The sequence below is a fragment of the Colletotrichum fioriniae genome (genome assembly GCF_027942845.1).
Source record: "Colletotrichum fioriniae strain IMI 355084 chromosome Unknown scaffold_15, whole genome shotgun sequence".
In the NCBI taxonomy this organism is placed as follows: Eukaryota; Fungi; Ascomycota; class Sordariomycetes; order Glomerellales; family Glomerellaceae; genus Colletotrichum; species Colletotrichum fioriniae.
Genome location: NW_027076851.1, coordinates 221,165 through 237,767, shown reverse-complemented (window position 1 = coordinate 237,767; position 16,603 = coordinate 221,165). Strand labels below are relative to the sequence as shown.

General features: G+C 51.4%; 6 protein-coding genes across 6 annotated transcripts; 2 read left to right on the top strand and 4 right to left on the bottom strand.

Moving 5' to 3' along the window:
* Window positions 1–999: 999 nt before the first annotated feature.
* On the bottom strand, window positions 1,000–2,758 carry N0V96_010608 (uncharacterized protein; the record flags this gene model as incomplete). Its single annotated transcript, XM_053189346.2, has 2 exons — window positions 1,000–2,435; window positions 2,728–2,758. 2 exons carry the CDS (start codon window positions 2,756–2,758, stop codon window positions 1,000–1,002), a joined length of 1,467 nt encoding a protein of 488 aa, XP_053053334.2.
* Window positions 2,759–3,372: 614 nt separating this feature from the next.
* On the bottom strand, window positions 3,373–4,247 carry N0V96_010607 (uncharacterized protein; the record flags this gene model as incomplete). The annotated part of the gene is made up of 2 exons (XM_053189347.1): window positions 3,373–3,981; window positions 4,050–4,247. The coding sequence occupies 2 exons, from the start codon at window positions 4,245–4,247 to the stop codon at window positions 3,373–3,375; spliced, it is 807 nt and encodes a 268-aa protein (XP_053053335.1).
* A 2,214-nt stretch (window positions 4,248–6,461) lies between these two features.
* Window positions 6,462–7,846, bottom strand: N0V96_010606 (uncharacterized protein; the record flags this gene model as incomplete). The annotated part of the gene is made up of 2 exons (XM_065759006.1): window positions 6,462–7,707; window positions 7,737–7,846. The coding sequence occupies 2 exons, from the start codon at window positions 7,844–7,846 to the stop codon at window positions 6,462–6,464; spliced, it is 1,356 nt and encodes a 451-aa protein (XP_065612316.1).
* Window positions 7,847–8,602: 756 nt separating this feature from the next.
* Window positions 8,603–9,836, bottom strand: N0V96_010605 (uncharacterized protein; the record flags this gene model as incomplete). Its single annotated transcript, XM_065759005.1, has 3 exons — window positions 8,603–9,669; window positions 9,716–9,726; window positions 9,826–9,836. 3 exons carry the CDS (start codon window positions 9,834–9,836, stop codon window positions 8,603–8,605), a joined length of 1,089 nt encoding a protein of 362 aa, XP_065612315.1.
* Window positions 9,837–12,091: 2,255 nt separating this feature from the next.
* Window positions 12,092–13,514, top strand: N0V96_010604 (uncharacterized protein; the record flags this gene model as incomplete). Its single annotated transcript, XM_053189350.1, has 4 exons — window positions 12,092–12,142; window positions 12,219–13,011; window positions 13,114–13,282; window positions 13,340–13,514. 4 exons carry the CDS (start codon window positions 12,092–12,094, stop codon window positions 13,512–13,514), a joined length of 1,188 nt encoding a protein of 395 aa, XP_053053338.1.
* A 1,098-nt stretch (window positions 13,515–14,612) lies between these two features.
* N0V96_010603 (uncharacterized protein) lies at window positions 14,613–16,456 on the top strand (the record flags this gene model as incomplete). The annotated part of the gene is made up of 6 exons (XM_065759004.1): window positions 14,613–14,965; window positions 15,043–15,252; window positions 15,315–15,447; window positions 15,510–16,132; window positions 16,187–16,240; window positions 16,303–16,456. The coding sequence occupies 6 exons, from the start codon at window positions 14,613–14,615 to the stop codon at window positions 16,454–16,456; spliced, it is 1,527 nt and encodes a 508-aa protein (XP_065612314.1).
* Between the last annotated feature and the right edge of the window lie 147 nt (window positions 16,457–16,603).

Genomic DNA, 16,603 nt, shown 5'->3' with positions numbered 1-16,603 from the left:
ATGAATAAATCGTGTCCAGGAAAGTTACGTCATGACTAAATGATCGACTCAAAATCAAATCCCGTCAGGAAGTCTAATTCTGTCGTTTCAAATTGCAATCACCTACTGTCACTAGAGATCTTGGCTTAAATGCACATAGTTTGTTTAAAGTTCATCGGGGTAGGTAGGTAAGAGACGGTTCCGAACTAATAGAGGAAATCTAGCCATCTCAAAGCGAATATGTCGGTGTACTTCGCAAGCACTTTTGCCCGGCATCAACAACTTGGTTCAGTTCTTCCCGATGTTATTCTTCGAGCAATGTCCATCTTTTTTGGTTGTGGACAGCGTCCGAAGCAAAGAGTCAGCAGCGCTATTACAAACAACTCAGGGTGACGTGTTTCCCGATCACAAAAGGAGAGGGAAAGGTGCAAAAAAAGTGCAAAAAAAGGGCCGCAGCAAGGAGTCGAACTCAAGGGGTCGAGGTCCGTCTCAACAGAGACATGTGGAAACCACGCGACACCAGCTGAGTGTTCCGCTGGGCCAAGGCGCCCAAGCAGGCGCCTTCTACTTGTGTGACTGGGGAGGTTGAGTTGATGGTAAAGGCTTTGGCTGTTGGTGGGCGATGAGAGTGGCTGACCCGGATGGGACGAGGCTGGAATAGAGTGTAAGGTAATACAAAGAGGGCGTCAGGTGATCGCGGGCCATCATGTCCCGTAGGTTTCTAAGTGATCCATCCAGGTTCCGACACAGAGCGAGTGCCACATGCAACCAGGCCCGGTTGGGCTGGCTGCACAACTTCGAGGGCTGATCCTCACACGGAATCCGATCACAGGCAAAAGAGGCTTCGAGGAGCAGGCTTATTTCCTACAGGTGAGATGTTCATGAGATGATATTCCCGCTGCGTTGAGAATGAGGCGTCGGCGATGAAGATGCGTACCTATCAACCCCGACGTCGGTTGCTGCTTACTCAAGGCACCTAGAGCTCAATTGATTGGGTCGGACGAAGAATTACATCTCCTTTCAGTTGAAGAGATCCCTCCACATTTCCTTGAAGCCATAGTGAGGAGCCCTAGAATCGTAAATCTTGGCCGATGTTCCCTCCTTACTAAAGCGATCAAAAACCGTGACTTGGCCGCCCCCTGCTGCATCGAACAACGTCTTTGTCGGCCGAGTGGCTCTCTCACGGATAGTTTCTGCCACAAGGGGCGCGACATCGGCGTAACAAGCCTTGAGCTCGCGCTCAAGCGAGAAATACGGCTTCTTCGCCAGTTCTGGCGCCATAAGGTTGTAAGATCGCGTGATTGCGTTGAGATTGTTGACGGCAAGGTTCATATACGAGCTCTCAGTTGCAAGCCAATCAGAGTCGCGGAAGGGTTGAACCAGTGGCCGAGCAGACTTCATCGATGTTACCTCTGGTCCGGCTTCGCTTGTGCTGTTGCCCTCGACCGCCTGTTGACGCACCTTCGCCATGACAGGATCATCCGTCACATTGGTGGGAACCGAAATACTGTCGCTGTTTCTCTTGCGCGGATTATGGCGTTCCTCTGCACGGGCATAGTCCTCGGCCAGAAGCATCTTCTCTTCCAAGCTTCCACCTTTCGACGATATCATCCTGGCCACATGCCTCCTCCAGTCGTTGCGTAACCTCGCTCTGAAGACGCCAGCTGTTTTGGCCAACTCTTGCTGCTTCTCTATCCATGGTGGTACAATCTCCTGCCTCTTGATCATCTTGTTCATTATATACTCGGTGGTATCGATGAAAGGATTATCAGCTCTTGCGTCTCTTTCTACCCCCTTGCCGCGAGGGATGTTCTTGAATTGCCCACGAGCAATAGCGTCCTCTATTCTCTCGTTGGCCAGTGACTCGAGGCCAGATATAGTGTTTGGTACAGCTCGAGCTGCTGCTCCAAATCGGTCGCGGAGCTCTTTCCTAAACTCTTCGCGTTCCTTGGCGCTTTGCCCGCTCTCCTCCTTGAATCCTAGTGCAGTGTATGTCGAAGCCTTCTCGCGAGCATTCGCGGCCCGCTGGCTAGGATTTGTCTTTGACTCTTTTCGCATCCGCATATCGACGGGCGGGATCTGGAACTGTCCCCTCAGCTCGGGCTTCAGGGGCTTCTTCGCATCGTTGAGCATTCGCAGAACCGTATCGGACTGTGACTCGTCGCCGGTCCAAGCCTGCGCCGTGGCTATTGAACGTGTCCCCTCTCCTGCTGAAGTGGGCATTTGCGCCTCTGCAAAAGCGGATGCGTACTGGGATCGGAATTTGGCGGTCTCGACCTTATCGAGAAGCTGCTGCTTCAGCTCTTCAGAAAACCCAGCATCCTCGATAGCTTGACGCCCGCGCCGGCCGCCGGTCAAAAGGGCTTCTTCTGTAGCTTCCTCCAGCTTCCGCGACATGGCTCCCTTTTCTTTCTCCGGGCCATTGTGACTGCGATCGGGTGTTGGAGCTTCGGAAGCTTCGCGGGATCGGTCGGATGTGTAAAGTCGACATCTCGCTGCAAGTGATTCGGTGCGCCAATGTGATGGTAGACGGCGTCCCCAGGCCAGCGGTGTTTGTGAAAGCCTAGTCGCCATATTCAAGATCCCAGTCCTCTGTAGACGTCAGGGGAGAGAACATGATTGGGAGGGTCGGGCTATGATGGCGAGGTTGTGAAGAATTAGCCTTGCTTCGTGATGTCAACGAAAGGAAGAAAGTGGCAAGTGACGGAGTTAAGCACGGACCAGCGGTCGACCAGCCGAGGAATCCACCTTTTAACGGAGCGCGACCGGGTAGACCCATATTTCTTTCGGTAAGACGGCGCTGCCAAACCCGGCATATTTCGGCGATCCAATGTCTCCCCGCCATTGCGATTGCCGGCATCTAATTGCGACTACGTTGGCAAGTGAAAACCGACTTCATTCGCTGCTTAATAAGAGTTCTTACTCATCCTTTTTTTCTTTACGATCACTATCGTCATCATGACTTTACTTCATTTTTACTCGCCCAACACTACCTCAAGCAAGCACAGAACTAAAACAAAGTAATATCGTAAAGATATCAAGAAAACGGTCATACCTTAGGGAACGATAGGGATACTAATACATTGACCGGAAGTCTGTTAATCGATCACTTGCTTATGTAGCACACCATATAGAACACTAAAACAGAACTTGAGTTCTTGATAGAGTCATTGCCCATCCTGGTAACCCCAGACCACACATAATACCGCAAGCACTTACTCCCAGAGTGAGGAAGCCATATTCAGTAGATCATTGGAAATCTTGATAATAAGTGCGGTTTCTATTGGACTCGAAGAGAATTGCGACACACCCAGTTATTTCTTTTTTCCATCGAATACTTTCATAAGTACCTTACCTTACTTCCTTTCCCAAGATACCTATCGGTAAACACGCTCAAACGGTAAAGTCTACCAAAACCTTGTCCATCTCGTCATTAAAGCTCTCGTAATAATCTTGTCTCTTGTTCTCAAATGCATCAAACATGGGCTTCGCGGTTCCAACCGGGATCTGATCATCTCCATTGACCCATCTATGGTAGACCTCGTTGGCGAATTCGTCCACCGGCATGCCGATAGCATGGCCGTTCTTCAAGTCAGGCTGGTTCTTGGCATCGTGCAGTTCAGTCTGCACTGCAGGCGGGTAAACTTCGACAATCTTGACATTTGAAGATGCGTCTTTGAGCTGGGATCTGAGTGCGAGGATGAAGCCGTGCATGGCAGCCTTGGAGCCGCTGTAGTTGGGGCACCGCTTCATCGGGATGAGGCCGAGCTGAGATGTTGTGTAAAGCAGGCTGGTCTGCTTGTCTTGCTTTGAGAGATGAGGAAGAAAGGCTTTGGTTAAGTAGACGTGGGAGAGGTAATTTGCGAGAAGCTCATCGTAGACAGTGTCCAGGCTAACGTTTTCAGGCTTGGTGAAATCGATACCTCGCTGAACTCCGGCGTTTAGGAAGACACAATCGAGGTCAGGGTGCTCATTTATTATGGAAGCAGCAAACTCCGGGATCTTCGGACATGTTGTTAGTCGCATCCTTGAAGATATCATCATCGTGAACGGCAAGAGCCTCAACGTACCGACTCCAACTTGAGAATATCCACAACAGTTGCTGCGGCCTTAGTTGCGCCGTGCTTGGCGACGAACCTGTCGAGGTTCTCCTTTCTTCTACCGGCAGCGATGACGAAAGTGCCATTCTCGACAAGTTTGTCCGCCAAAGCTGCACCGATTCCTGAGGTCGCTCCGACCAACAAGACTTTTTGATAGGGCAGAGACATGATGGCTGCAGGTGGGATGGTCAAATCCAATATGATATTTGGGATAGGATGAGAGATAATTAGAGACAGAGTAGCGCTATCGATAATTGAAATGCCATTATTCTCCAAATTGGTTTGGGGTCTTAACCCAATAGTGCTTTATATTCAAACATCCGGGTTCTCTAGTAGCTAGTCTAGCGGCTAGGAATCTCTAATCAATCCATGATATCTGTAAGCTTGTATTGGATTTATCAGCGTAAGACCAGTACAGAATTTGAAGACTCGATCAAGCCCCAGCTTAGAAGATTCTGGGCTGATCGTGGAGATGGATCGGTCCGCTTGTTGTGGTACGGACTGTTCCGGTTCGCCTCCTGGTCCAACGTGTCGGCCAATGAGGGGTCTACGTTGATTCAGCTCGCATTACCCCCACACCACGCTGTAGGCCAACAACCACTAGTCTCATCACAACAAAAACATACGTCATCTCGTGATTCGTTTTCCTATCGTAATGAATGTAGCAAGTCAGTCCATGGTGAGCTTCTAGTTAAGTTAGGTACTTACTTGAGTGTATCTCTCTACGGCATTCAAGGCTACATGCAGGCTCGACTTAGTGAATCACGGCTTGACTGTACACCTCCAGTTTTCGAATAGTGCTTAACGACCAATTTGAGCAATAGCATGAGTGTCATATCTAGGTTCTAGCAACCCTCATATGCTTTACGTCTTTAAAGTGGCAGGTTTCAAGTAAAGTTCCAAAGATGGGCAACGCCCTATCACATCTACGCGCGCATTCTCATACACAAGTTGGCGGTGACAATTTCTGGCCGTCGACTTCAGTCAATGCCAACTCTTATCTTCACATTGGCTAAAGACTAGGTGAGTTTGTTGACACCGAAGAATATGTATATGTAACTTTCAGGTTTGGCTAGTGCTACTAGTTCTATGCGAGCTCGAACTGTAGCTCGGGGCTCTTCTGTGTTAGGTTGTTCAGATGATGAGATGATTTTTATGTCTTCATTCTATACCCCCTCAAACTTAAAGCTTATTAAATCATACTATACAAAACCTTGGGACTCATAACTTGTTCTTGATTGAGATGTACAAGACTTCCGCTGTTGCAAGCACTTCGCCATTCTCGTCCTCTACTTGCGCCGCAACGAAATGCTTCCGACCCTCAACCCTGGCTATTCTCGATCTCACTAGCACTGTTCCCGGCGCAGGAACGGGCTTCCGAAATGATGTGTTCAAATAGCCCGTTCTGAAATCTTTGTTGGGCTCTGCCCCTGTCGGCCTTTGAGCCACAATGTGAATGCCCGTAACTTCATCCATCACCAAGGCAACAACGCCTCCGTGAGCCGTCTCGGGAAATCCAATCATGCCATGGTCGAACGTGATGAAAGAACACAACTCATCGACCTTCCAATCGGGACCTTGCGGCTTGGGGTGTATGATCAACCAAGCTTTGATGGTGTCTGGTGTGTTGAGAGTCCCGCCGACGTATGTATTCTCTCTTGTAGGGAGGACAGTTCTGTTTTGAGAGACTTGCACCACGTGGGACGAAGTGTCGGATTGGCTAAGAAGTTTGGCACACCATGGGATGGATGCGAAGTGTTTGTAGTCAGGGTGTGACTTGATATCGTTGTCAGTCATGGTCGGCGAGTTGATAAACTGGGCCAATAAGCTGAACTCAAGACGTTGATGACAGGATTGCAAGTGACAAGTGAGTGTGAGGGGTCCGGTCCCGGGACCTCGGGTTCGGACTGTCGCGGTGGGTCTCACGAGACACCCGAGGTAGTGTAACTTGGAGGGGAAACTAGCGCAGGGGTTGGAGGACCCTATCGAGTCCTTGCGGTGAAGCTGAATGCACGTCGAGGCTTGTCTGGAACTAGCTAGCGCTTGAGGCGAACAACCTTGAGCATTTTTTCTGCACTTCCACAACGGGCACTTGTCGATATATCGGACGACACGTGGGCGTTCTGGCTTTAGTCTCATTCTTGAACACTTCGTATCATGGTCCAAGTAGCGGTTTAAGCGTCCATGACTCGTGGCGCAATCATGCCACACTAAGGTACCACGTAATGAACCTTCACGGATCGCGGAAGTAGGAGAGTATGAACAAAGTCGTGTATGGACAACCACATCAGCCATACACATCATGCAACGAAGACGGTTCATGGCTACAGAAATTGTGTCTTAAGCTTGTAATAATCTGATTTCCAAGCCATCGAAAGTTTATTAGAGTTTCGCGCCTCGATCGGAAGCTCGTTTGTGTTCCTCACGCCATGCGAGGTCACTCAGAATTTCCTCACTCCCACCACCAATAACTTTCAAACGGAGGTCCCGAGAGATCTGCTCCGTCATGGTCACCCCCTTTTCGTAGCCCATTCCGCCGTGTATCTGCTGGCTCTCCCTGACGGCTTGCTCTACGATCCTGCCGCCTTGAATCTTTGCCAACGCAATCCTGCTTGCAACGTCTTTTGTCTGCCAGCCGTGAATGTGGACGTGGTAGGCAATTTGCTCCAACCATGCCCAGTGGCCCTCAACCTCACGGGCAAGTTTCGTCAGCTTATGCCGGATGATCTGGTTCGAGGCGAGAGGTTTTCCAAATGTCTCTCGATCATGTGCGTGCTGCAGTGCTTCCGAAAGACATATCCGCGCTTGTCTGTTGCAGTCCACTGTGAGGATGAAGCGCTCTTTGTTGAAGTTTCGCATGATGATAGGAAACGCCCCGTTCTCCTTGCCCAGCAAATGATCAATTGGCACCTTCACGTCTTCCAACACAACCCACGAGGAACCACCGGCGTTGTGCCCGGAATTGTGAATCTTCCTGATCGTGACACTGGGAGAGTTCAAAGGTACAACCAGCAGCGAGATACCGCTTCGCCCTGGCTCCCCCATTCGTACAGCGGTGGTCATGTGAGTTGCCCACGGTGCTCCCGTGACCCACTTCTTGCGGCCGTTGACGACGTAGTGTCTGCCATCGGGAGTTTTCTCCGCAGTAGTCCGGATGGCGCTCACATCACTGCCGGCCGTCGGCTCCGTGATGGCAAGACAAAAGCTAGTCTCCCAGGTAAAGAGCCCAGGAAGCCATCGTCTCTTCTGCTCCTCGGTACCCGCAGCAAAGATGGGTGGCGCGCCCACATTCGACGCCCCCGCAAGAGCGAGGGGGACCCCACTGGGGATGCGGGCCATCTCGTCCATGAGAATAAGCTCGTGAAAGACATCCAGCTTGTCAAACGGGATACCCGCGACAGCCATGAGCTCCTTGGGTCGATACTCCTTTGGCACGTCGAGGAAAGCAAGACCGGACTTGGCAAACTTCAGCCTCGCTGATAGAGGGGCTTCCCCGGCTGCCTCCCATTCCTGCGCGTAGGGAAGCAAGTTGGTGTCGATGAAGTCTCGTACGTACGTCTGGAACCGCCGGTGAGAGTCATTGTAGTAGGGACTCTCCAGAGCATGGAACCACGCCGGTTCGCCCCACCTGAAGCCCGTGTTAGATGGCAGCTCGACCGGAGGAGGAAAAAGAAGGGATCGGGGTAGTACGGAGCGAGGACGCCTTTCGCCTTGTGTTCCTGGCCGGGGCTGGCCTGCCTTGATCCTTTGGCGGTTATCTCGGCCATGTTGCGATTTCGTTGCCCGTTCTGTCACACATTCGATATGTGGAGATTGTTGCTGATGAATGCAGATTCGTGTGCGAGGGGCATGAGTCTCGTAATCGAGTTGGAGCTGGTCCTTGAGAGCACTTGGGAACACTGGTTTTTGATGAAATAGCAGGCGATATACATCGCGCGGGGAAGAGGAAGTTGCAACCAAAGCATTGTTACGCTATAAACTTTGCGTTTGCAGGGAAGCACTTTCAAGTGAAGTTTGTATCAAACGTGACTAGTTCAATGCGATGCGATCAAGTTGGCGCGAGTCACGAGAGCAGAGACCAACGGCGATTGCTCAATCTGGCCGGTTCCGCCTGGTCTACGCTTTAGCTCAAGAGGTGTTGGTCAGTTCGTCCGGGGGAGACAACAAGGGGCATCGGTCTTGGCCTCCGAGAGACAACCCACGGGGTCCTTACAAAAGTCCGAGAACCTGGATCCGGCTCCGTACCAGGCGTACCAGGCATCTATCAGCCCCAATCAAGAGAGCTTGCCTAACGTGATTTACGACCAGTGCATCGTAGCGAGAACGAAAGCTTGTTTCATTGACAATCCCAGCTGTTCGGTTGTGGAGAACGAGCGACTCGTTTAATTCGTGGTCTTTCAAATCCCCTCACGTGGCAAGGGGGAGCCTACAACTTCTTTCGGGCTCTGATGCAACAATGGCAAGGACGCTACACGACTTCACAAGTCGTACGATTGTACTACACTCAATTTACTAAACATACGCTAAACAGTGGTCGACCGAAGATCCTGTACTTCGACAATCTTTCCACTTCTTGGGTTGACAGCGAGTTCCTGCATGGTGATAAACTTAACTCTCAACGGGTTGATAAGGTCCTTCTCGACGTGTTCCCGAAACATAGGACGCACCACACCCAGCTCCTCTCTCAGCTCCGCCTGCAGCTGTAAACTCTCCTCATCTGTAGCCGGTGTACATGCGATGTTCAAAGTCAAGAGGTCTTTTCTGTCTTCTCGTGTGACAATGGCCTGCAAGCGCCCGACTGGCCGGTCTCCAAGGACCGTGGACACTATCCGTCGGAGGTCTACGAAGTCGACGGAAACGGGGCCGAGGCGGATGGCCGTGCGGTCCCTGTCGAGGACACGGAAAAGGCCTAGAGCTGGGTCAACCCACGCGGCTCGATCTCCAGACGGGTAGCGAACAATGGGCATGAGCAGGCGCTCCAGGTTCGTCACGGTCAGGCTGCCCGCCTCTCCTGGGGTGGTTGTGACCTCGCCGTCTTCATTGATGATCTCCACGATAATGTTTGGGTCGTTGACTTGGTGAAGCCTGGGGTCGTTTGTGTAGTGCTCTTGCTTCGGTGGTAAGCCGATGATTCCGCAGTCCATAGATCCGTAGACGACGGATCTGATAGTTGCATTCGGGAAGGCAGCTTTGAGCAGCCCAGCCTGATCATCGTAGAATGCTTCCCCTGAGAAAAGCAGCAGGCGGACGTATGGGTGGGTCTTACCACTGCTGAGGATGCGTTCTGAGAGCTGTGACATGGTAGTCACCGTGGCGAGAACGACGGTTGCCTCGAACTCGACGATCTGTCTTTCCATAGATTCCAAGGAAACATGTCCAGCTACAGGAAGCTGGATTGCACCGCTCGGAAGATGATAGACAGAGAGGATGTGCAACAAGAAGCTCCCGTAGAGGTCGCCGGCGTAGAATAGATTGGCGACCATGTCTCCCTCGCCGACTCCGCAGCGTCCCAAGCTCTCTGCTAGTTGTGTCGAGAGGCCATGAAGTTCCTTCTGGTTGTAGAACGACACTTTGGGGTGTGTGGTTGTTCCTAGATGGAGCAATGTCAGTATGCGTGTAATCCAACTTGGTCATACCTTCACGAGGCCTGAATAGCAGCGTATGAGAGCTGAGATGAGAAGTGGGATCAACTTGCCTCCAGTTTTGAAAACAATGCCATCTTTTTGTTTTGATGTCACAACCTTACTGTTCCGACATGTGTTTGATGCCCAGAAAGACTCATGGTCTACGACGGGCAACTCCCTCAAAGACACTGACGTATCTTCAAGAGTCTTACACAACTTCCAGGACTGGGCGTAATAAGGAGAATTCAGTCTTACAAATCTGATGAAGTCTGTGAGACTCCTGGACTTATTCCTGTTGTCCTTGGAGACCGTCATGTTGTCGATGTAGTCAGTGCATCTAGAATCTGGTATGTCGCGGGTTCGACTTCAACTCGGGCTTCGAATAAGTACTCAAAGATGAAGTATGGTCTTAGGTCATGCCACGACAATGATCAAATGCCCCCTCATAACTGCAACGTACGCAGTAGACACGAATTTCACTGGCAAGCGGATAACGGCACACATAAACCGTCGAGGTAGCTTACTTCCTAGATCCTCGCCGTCAGAACTCACTCTTACGCAACTCACAAGAGTCCTGCATTGTATGCGTACAACGAATAAAGTTTTGACTTGCAGGGAGGGAGTTGCGACGGCTTTGAACGAGGCCAGAGTTGCCAGACTGACAATTGTCAATAGGTACTTGCACCAATGACAAGACAGCTGAAGGGAAAGGGTTGCCCCGGATCCCGATTCTCGTAACCTCTGCTCATTTCTAGAATCCACAACGAAGCCAATTAAGCTTTTGACTGCTTCCGTCCAACGGTGCGAAGTCTCGCAATCTGGACAGGACGTGCGCCGAGGCTCCCGCTAACCCTAACCTTGCGCTCAGGCCCGGCCTCGTCAGATTGACAAAGATAGCAGATGGTGGCTGGCAATGCGAGAGAGGTCAGAGATGGTTCAGCCACGGAACCGGTCGAACTCGTTCGGGAAGCTCGAAAGGGGGCGCATTGGCACATGTCAAAGATCAAAGGGAAATGAATGACTTGTGCGTCCCTTTCTCCCGCAATCCTCCCCCCCTCTTTCCGTAAAGCCCCGAGTGGGACGCGACGTTACCGCACGGTCCCATGTTTTGAACAGCTTGGGGGCGGCCTCTGAATCTGGGCAATGAGGGGAGAGGGATTGGAGAAGATGGAGAGGGTTCCTGAAGCCAAAGACACTACCGTTTAGCCAATGGAGTTTGTCGAAATGCCACTCTGTCAACAAATGGAGTTCCCAGGGTCCTGTTTGGAGCTACCACCGTCTTTCTCTGCCTTGGTACTCCACGTTAAACGAGATTCAAGCTCAAACACACACAGTGGATGTCATTTCCCACTCCAAAGCAGAGAGCAAGGGGTGCAAAAGTGTTGGGGTTGAGGACCTTTGTGTGGGCCTTTTCCAAGACTTCTGTTATCCGCACGTGGAATAGGACCCTTGGAAATCTTCCATGACTAGGCCGGATTGCGTTTAGTTCCGTTTAAGCGACGAAGCCTCTTCTTGAACGTGCTAGGATCTTGCAGCAGATTAGATCCGCGTTTCTCAACACCTACCTCCCGAGTCCCCAGATACGCGTTCACCGCCCGGGACTGCTGGCTGCCTCTTTGATTGTTTCACCTTATGGTACCGAGGAAGGTCTCCTAGAACTGGCACTTAGGCCGCGAGGCCACGTTTGCGAAGGGAGACACCGAGACATTCTTCAACACCTACGGTACTGGTTTTTTGCTTTGTGCACAACGTGTGGCTGTCATCATCGAGTCATGGAATATGCTGCGGAATACGCCCAGCCCGAGGCTCTGCGATGCTTTGGGGCAAGCCACAAGGTTAGACCCAGCGGCGAGTCACGTCTCGAGGCGGTCTCGAGCAATTCCAAACACTCGACTTTTGGCAGCAGTAAGATGAAATTTTCTGCCGCCGAGCCTAACCCCCCCAATGCATGTGGGCAAGGCAAGGCAAAGACAACTTGGCAAGGGAAGGGGGGGAAACCGAGAAAGAAAAAAGTAGTCCAGACTGTTTGGACCCCTATTCCATGGATCGTCTCTCACCGTGGGTAACGGCCCACCTTTAATGCTGCCGCTCCTAAAAAAAGGGTCAAGGAGACACGTCTCTCTCGTTGGCGGTCTGCTATCCGTCCCTTGTGAAGTCTGACTGGAAACCTTTTTGCCTTTTCCCTAACCTCGGGCACCTGAGAAAATTTCACCCTTTTCCCCAGACCTCTTAGCTTCAGCTTCCCTCTGGTTCCTTCCTTTACTCATCCATAATACGGTGCGGTCCTCAGAGCGTATCCTTCTTTCCCTTTCGTTCATCTCATATTATATCCATTGAGCAATAGTGAGGTGATCCCAAACAAACCTGGTTTGCACCTTATCACACACAATGGCGACCCAACGTACCTCGTCTACCGTGGTAGTCGAGAAGCCCCAGAAGGTTAGTCGGCAAACATCTTCCGATGCGCCGCCATCGATCTCGATGACCGATCATTGATCACTGACCCTCCTCATAGAAGACCAACGAGCCTGTCTTCCCTGATATCCAGACCATCAGAGATGCCATCCCGGCTCACTGCTTCGAGCCTTCGCTCGTGACTTCCTACTACTATGTCGTCCGCGACCTCACCATGGTCGCTGGCCTCGTCTGGGCTGCTCTCACCTACATCCCCGGCATCCAGGACCCCATCCTGCGCGCCACCGCCTGGATGGTCTACGGCTTCGTCCAGGGTCTCATCTGCACCGGTGTCTGGATTCTCGGCCATGAGTGCGGCCACGGCGCCTTCTCCAAGAGCGACAAGGTGAACAACATCACCGGATGGGCCCTTCACTCCTTCCTTCTCGTCCCCTACTTCTCATGGAAGTTCTCTCACCACCGCCACCACCGCTTCACCGGTCACATGAAGAAGGACATGGCCTTCGTTCCTGCCACTGCTCCCAAGCCCTCCAAGAAGCCCTTGTTCGGTAGCATCGACCTTCACGAGCTCTTCGAGGACACCCCCATTGCCCAGGCCATCAACCTGCTCACCCACCAGCTCTTCGGATGGCAGGCGTACCTCTTCTTCAATGCCACCGCCGGCAAGGGTAGCTTGCAGCGTGAGGTTAACGGTCTCGGACGTTGGTTGGGCGTCAGCCACTTCGGCCCCACCAGTGCCGTCTTCCGTCCTAATGAGGCCATCTTCATTGCCATCTCTGATATTGGCCTGGCCATCACCTTCTCCGCCCTGTACTATGCTTCCACCATCCTCGACGTCTCCACTGTCGCTCTCCTCTACGCGGTCCCCTACTTCTGGGTCCACCACTGGCTCGGTACGCAACCCCTTCCCCCCCCTCTCACCTGTGATCCATGAAGCTTGACCTTTGAGTTTTACAAGCAAATGAGTTTATCATAGTGCTAATTGACCCTCTCAGTTGCCATCACTTACCTCCACCACAACCACCCTGAGGTCCACCACTACACCGAGGAGGGCTGGACTTTCGTCAAGGGTGCCATTGCCACCGTCGACCGTGAGTTCGGCTTCATCGGCAAGCACCTCTTCCACGGCATCATTGAGAAGCACGTTGTTCACCACTTGTTCCCGTAAGCTTTGCCTTTCATCATGAAAAATCTCCCGAGCCGAGCGCTGACAGATCCTAGTCGCATTCCTTTCTACAAGGCTGACGAGGCTACTGAGGCCATCAAGCCTGTCCTTGGTGACCTGTACAACCACGATGGCCGCAGCTTCCTGGGCCAGCTCTGGTCCGTTTTCGGCACGCTCAAGTACGTCGAGAACGACCCCAACTGCCCCGGCGCCATGAGATGGGCCAAATAGAGGGTGGTTGCTGTACAAAATACAACACGGTTTTCTTTAGACGGACATAAAGAGACATAGAGGATATAGACATTTTTAGACTCAAAGGCCGCAGAGTCAAAGCTTGATAGAGCGGAAGCACGTACGGAGTTTAGAGGCAAAGGGAAATAGATCAAAAGTTCTAGACCAAATGGCAGGGCCAAGGCTCAGAATTCTTTGAAACTCTGCATCTCCACTGTGAACAAGGCACAGTCTTGTCGTTCACCAAAATGTGAGGTATTCATATTTAAGGTTCTCGTGATGACAAACGCGTTAAAGTTGATAAGTACCTTTGGAAATAGGCGACCTTGCCAAATAGTTTCCTAAATAGGAAAAGTAGTATTATCGCAAGATAGCTGAAAAGGAGTAGTGTGGAATTACACTCGAACAGAGTTTACACCAAGCACATCAGATTTGGGGATCGAGTGCAACCTATTTCCATGTTCCCGCTTAGCTCGCATGACACGCGGTTTCCAGCCAAGGAGTAGCCCAGTCAATGGGTGCATATCATTCTGGGCCATCCGATTCGCACTTGCGTCGTCTCTTGGGTGCCACGCTGGTGAACTTGCTTGTTCCCAGACAGGAGGAAAAGTGCAGCAAGCCCAGCTTCCTGGGCTCCCATCGTCCGAGCTAATATAACAGAGTTTACACAGCTTGAAACAGTGCGCGCAGCATATTCACGACACCTTCGCAGGCTGGCGATGGCTACATGTACATTTGAACTGAGTCGTGTGATTCAAAGGAGCTTCTGACCATTCTGCATGTCCAGCCACGTACCGTAGCCTCCGGTCTGGGTTGGCTTGCGCAACTTCTCAATAGGAAGCACCAGGACGAGTGGGGGGTCTAGATCACGAAATAGCTCCTGCAAACTTGTGTGTGTTCGTCTTATATCATCCCGAGGAGATGGCTCCGGGTCTCATGTCATAGAAGATGATCGTCCGCTTCCTGTAAAAAGCCCTGATTTCCTACTGTTCTCTTGCTGTCTCCGACCTGCCATCTCATCATCCATCAATCATTTGATTATTGACCACGTATCGCTGGCATCTTGCCCTGATCAAGACGATCAACAACGGCCACACAATGGCGTCGGCTTACATACTCGTCGTCTACTTCCTAGTAGTTCTCCTCGCCGGTATTCAACTCAAACAGAAGATCAAGGCTCTCAAGTCTCCTCTGAGGAAACTGCCTGGGCCATGGTATGCTCCTCTCACAACATTGCATCTACGTTATCTCTTTTCGACAGGCAATATCTGGAAGTTGGTAGAGAGAAGCCATAATAAATATGGGTCAATTGTCCGACTCGGTCCTCGACAGGTCTGGATCTCCGATAAGGAGGCCATGAAGCAGATCTTGGTCAAGACGGACCTTCCCAAAGTTGCCATGTATGCCGAAATCTCCAGAGACAAGTTCAGTCCCGGGCTCTTTGGCGAGATGTAAGTCTTGCCCTATTTTTCTTCTGCCCGCAATTTGCAACTGCAACGTGAGCCTAACCCAACGTCTTTGGAAACAGTCGCCAAGAGCCGCACAGGCGCCTCAAGCGTTTCTTGTCTCCGGCGTTCACGGTCAACTATATTGACAACCTTGAGATATTCTTTAAGAGCACTGTTCGCGACGTCCTCAACAAGTACCAGACGCAGATCAACGAGGATCCGGTATACCATGCAAAGAAGGGTATCGAGGTTGATTTGATGGACGATCTTCACAACGTGGCCCTTGACATGTAAGCCAATAATTCCACAAATGTCTCTGGTTCTCTTGCGCGGCTTCTTACTTGAGTTGCAGCATGGGAGAGTGTTCATTCGGCAAGGGGTTTGGACAGACCAATCCCGATAGCTTGATCGAAGATGGAGTCGATGAGAAAATTTGGAAGTCAATCCCTCGGTCCATTTTCGATGGCCTTAGCAAGCGACATCAAGCAAGTTCATCCTCCATTGCAGACGGAATGTCCTGCTGCCCCAGATACTAACTTGTGCAAAGACTGTATACGTCAAGAAATTCTTCCGCGCCCTGGGAATCGACTTGCAATTCGACTGGCCTGCCGAGATGATCACTGCAATCGATGCCGTAGTGCAACGACGTAAGCGCACCTCGGACGTCGAGCGCCGAGACCTGCTCCAGCACCTCATCGAAGAGGGTAAAAAGCCTGACACTGGCACCAGCATGTCTGCCCGCGATATTGTCGACCAGATGGCAGAGATCCTCCTCGCCGGTTCCGAGACAACATCTGGTACCATCGGCTGCCTCTTCCTCGAGCTCGCCCATAACCCCGAAGTCCGCGCCAAGCTTTTGGCCTCCCTTCCGTCCAAGGGCTTCGGCGACGAAATTGTGACTAGCAAATCAGTCCGCAACGAGGAGGAATACGAGTATCTCGAGGCCTGCATCAAGGAGAATCTTCGCTTGCACCCCATTGCATCCGAGATGGGCCGCCGCACCGGCAACCAGTGGATCAACCTCTGTGGCTATGATCTGCCGCCTCACACCGTAGTTTCGGCTTCGTACCGCGATCTTCACCGCAATGAGGCTTTCTGGCCCCAGGCAGAACGGTTCTGGCCCGAGAGGTGGCTATCAGATGACAAGAGAGACGGGGCACCCGCACCTGAGTAAGTCTTATTGTCCCCTTTCGATAGTATTATGGGATCTAACAATGTCTCTAGTATGGACGCGTACTATCCCTTTTCTGGAGGCAAGCATTCGTGCATTGGCATCAAGTAAGTCATGGTGCAAATCTTCTCATTACTTTGCAGCGACCATGCTAATAGAATTGATGAAGCTTTGCGTGGGCCGAGATGAGAATGGTTGCCGCCAACCTGCTACAAAGATTTGATGTGCTCGAAGTTCCGGGTCAAGAAATAGACTTCCGCCAGTACATCACCATGCAGTTTGCAACTGGTCACTGGAAAGTTGTTCTCAAGCCGAGAAACTGAGTACGAGTAACAAAAATCTAACGACGAAACGTTCACAAAGCATGACTGTTGGCATTGAGATTGAAAAGCATTTCACAGTTTGTCTCCCTAGTACGGACTTGCGGAGTTGGATTAACGAGAGTTGCGTTGAAGCGATTACAATTTGAG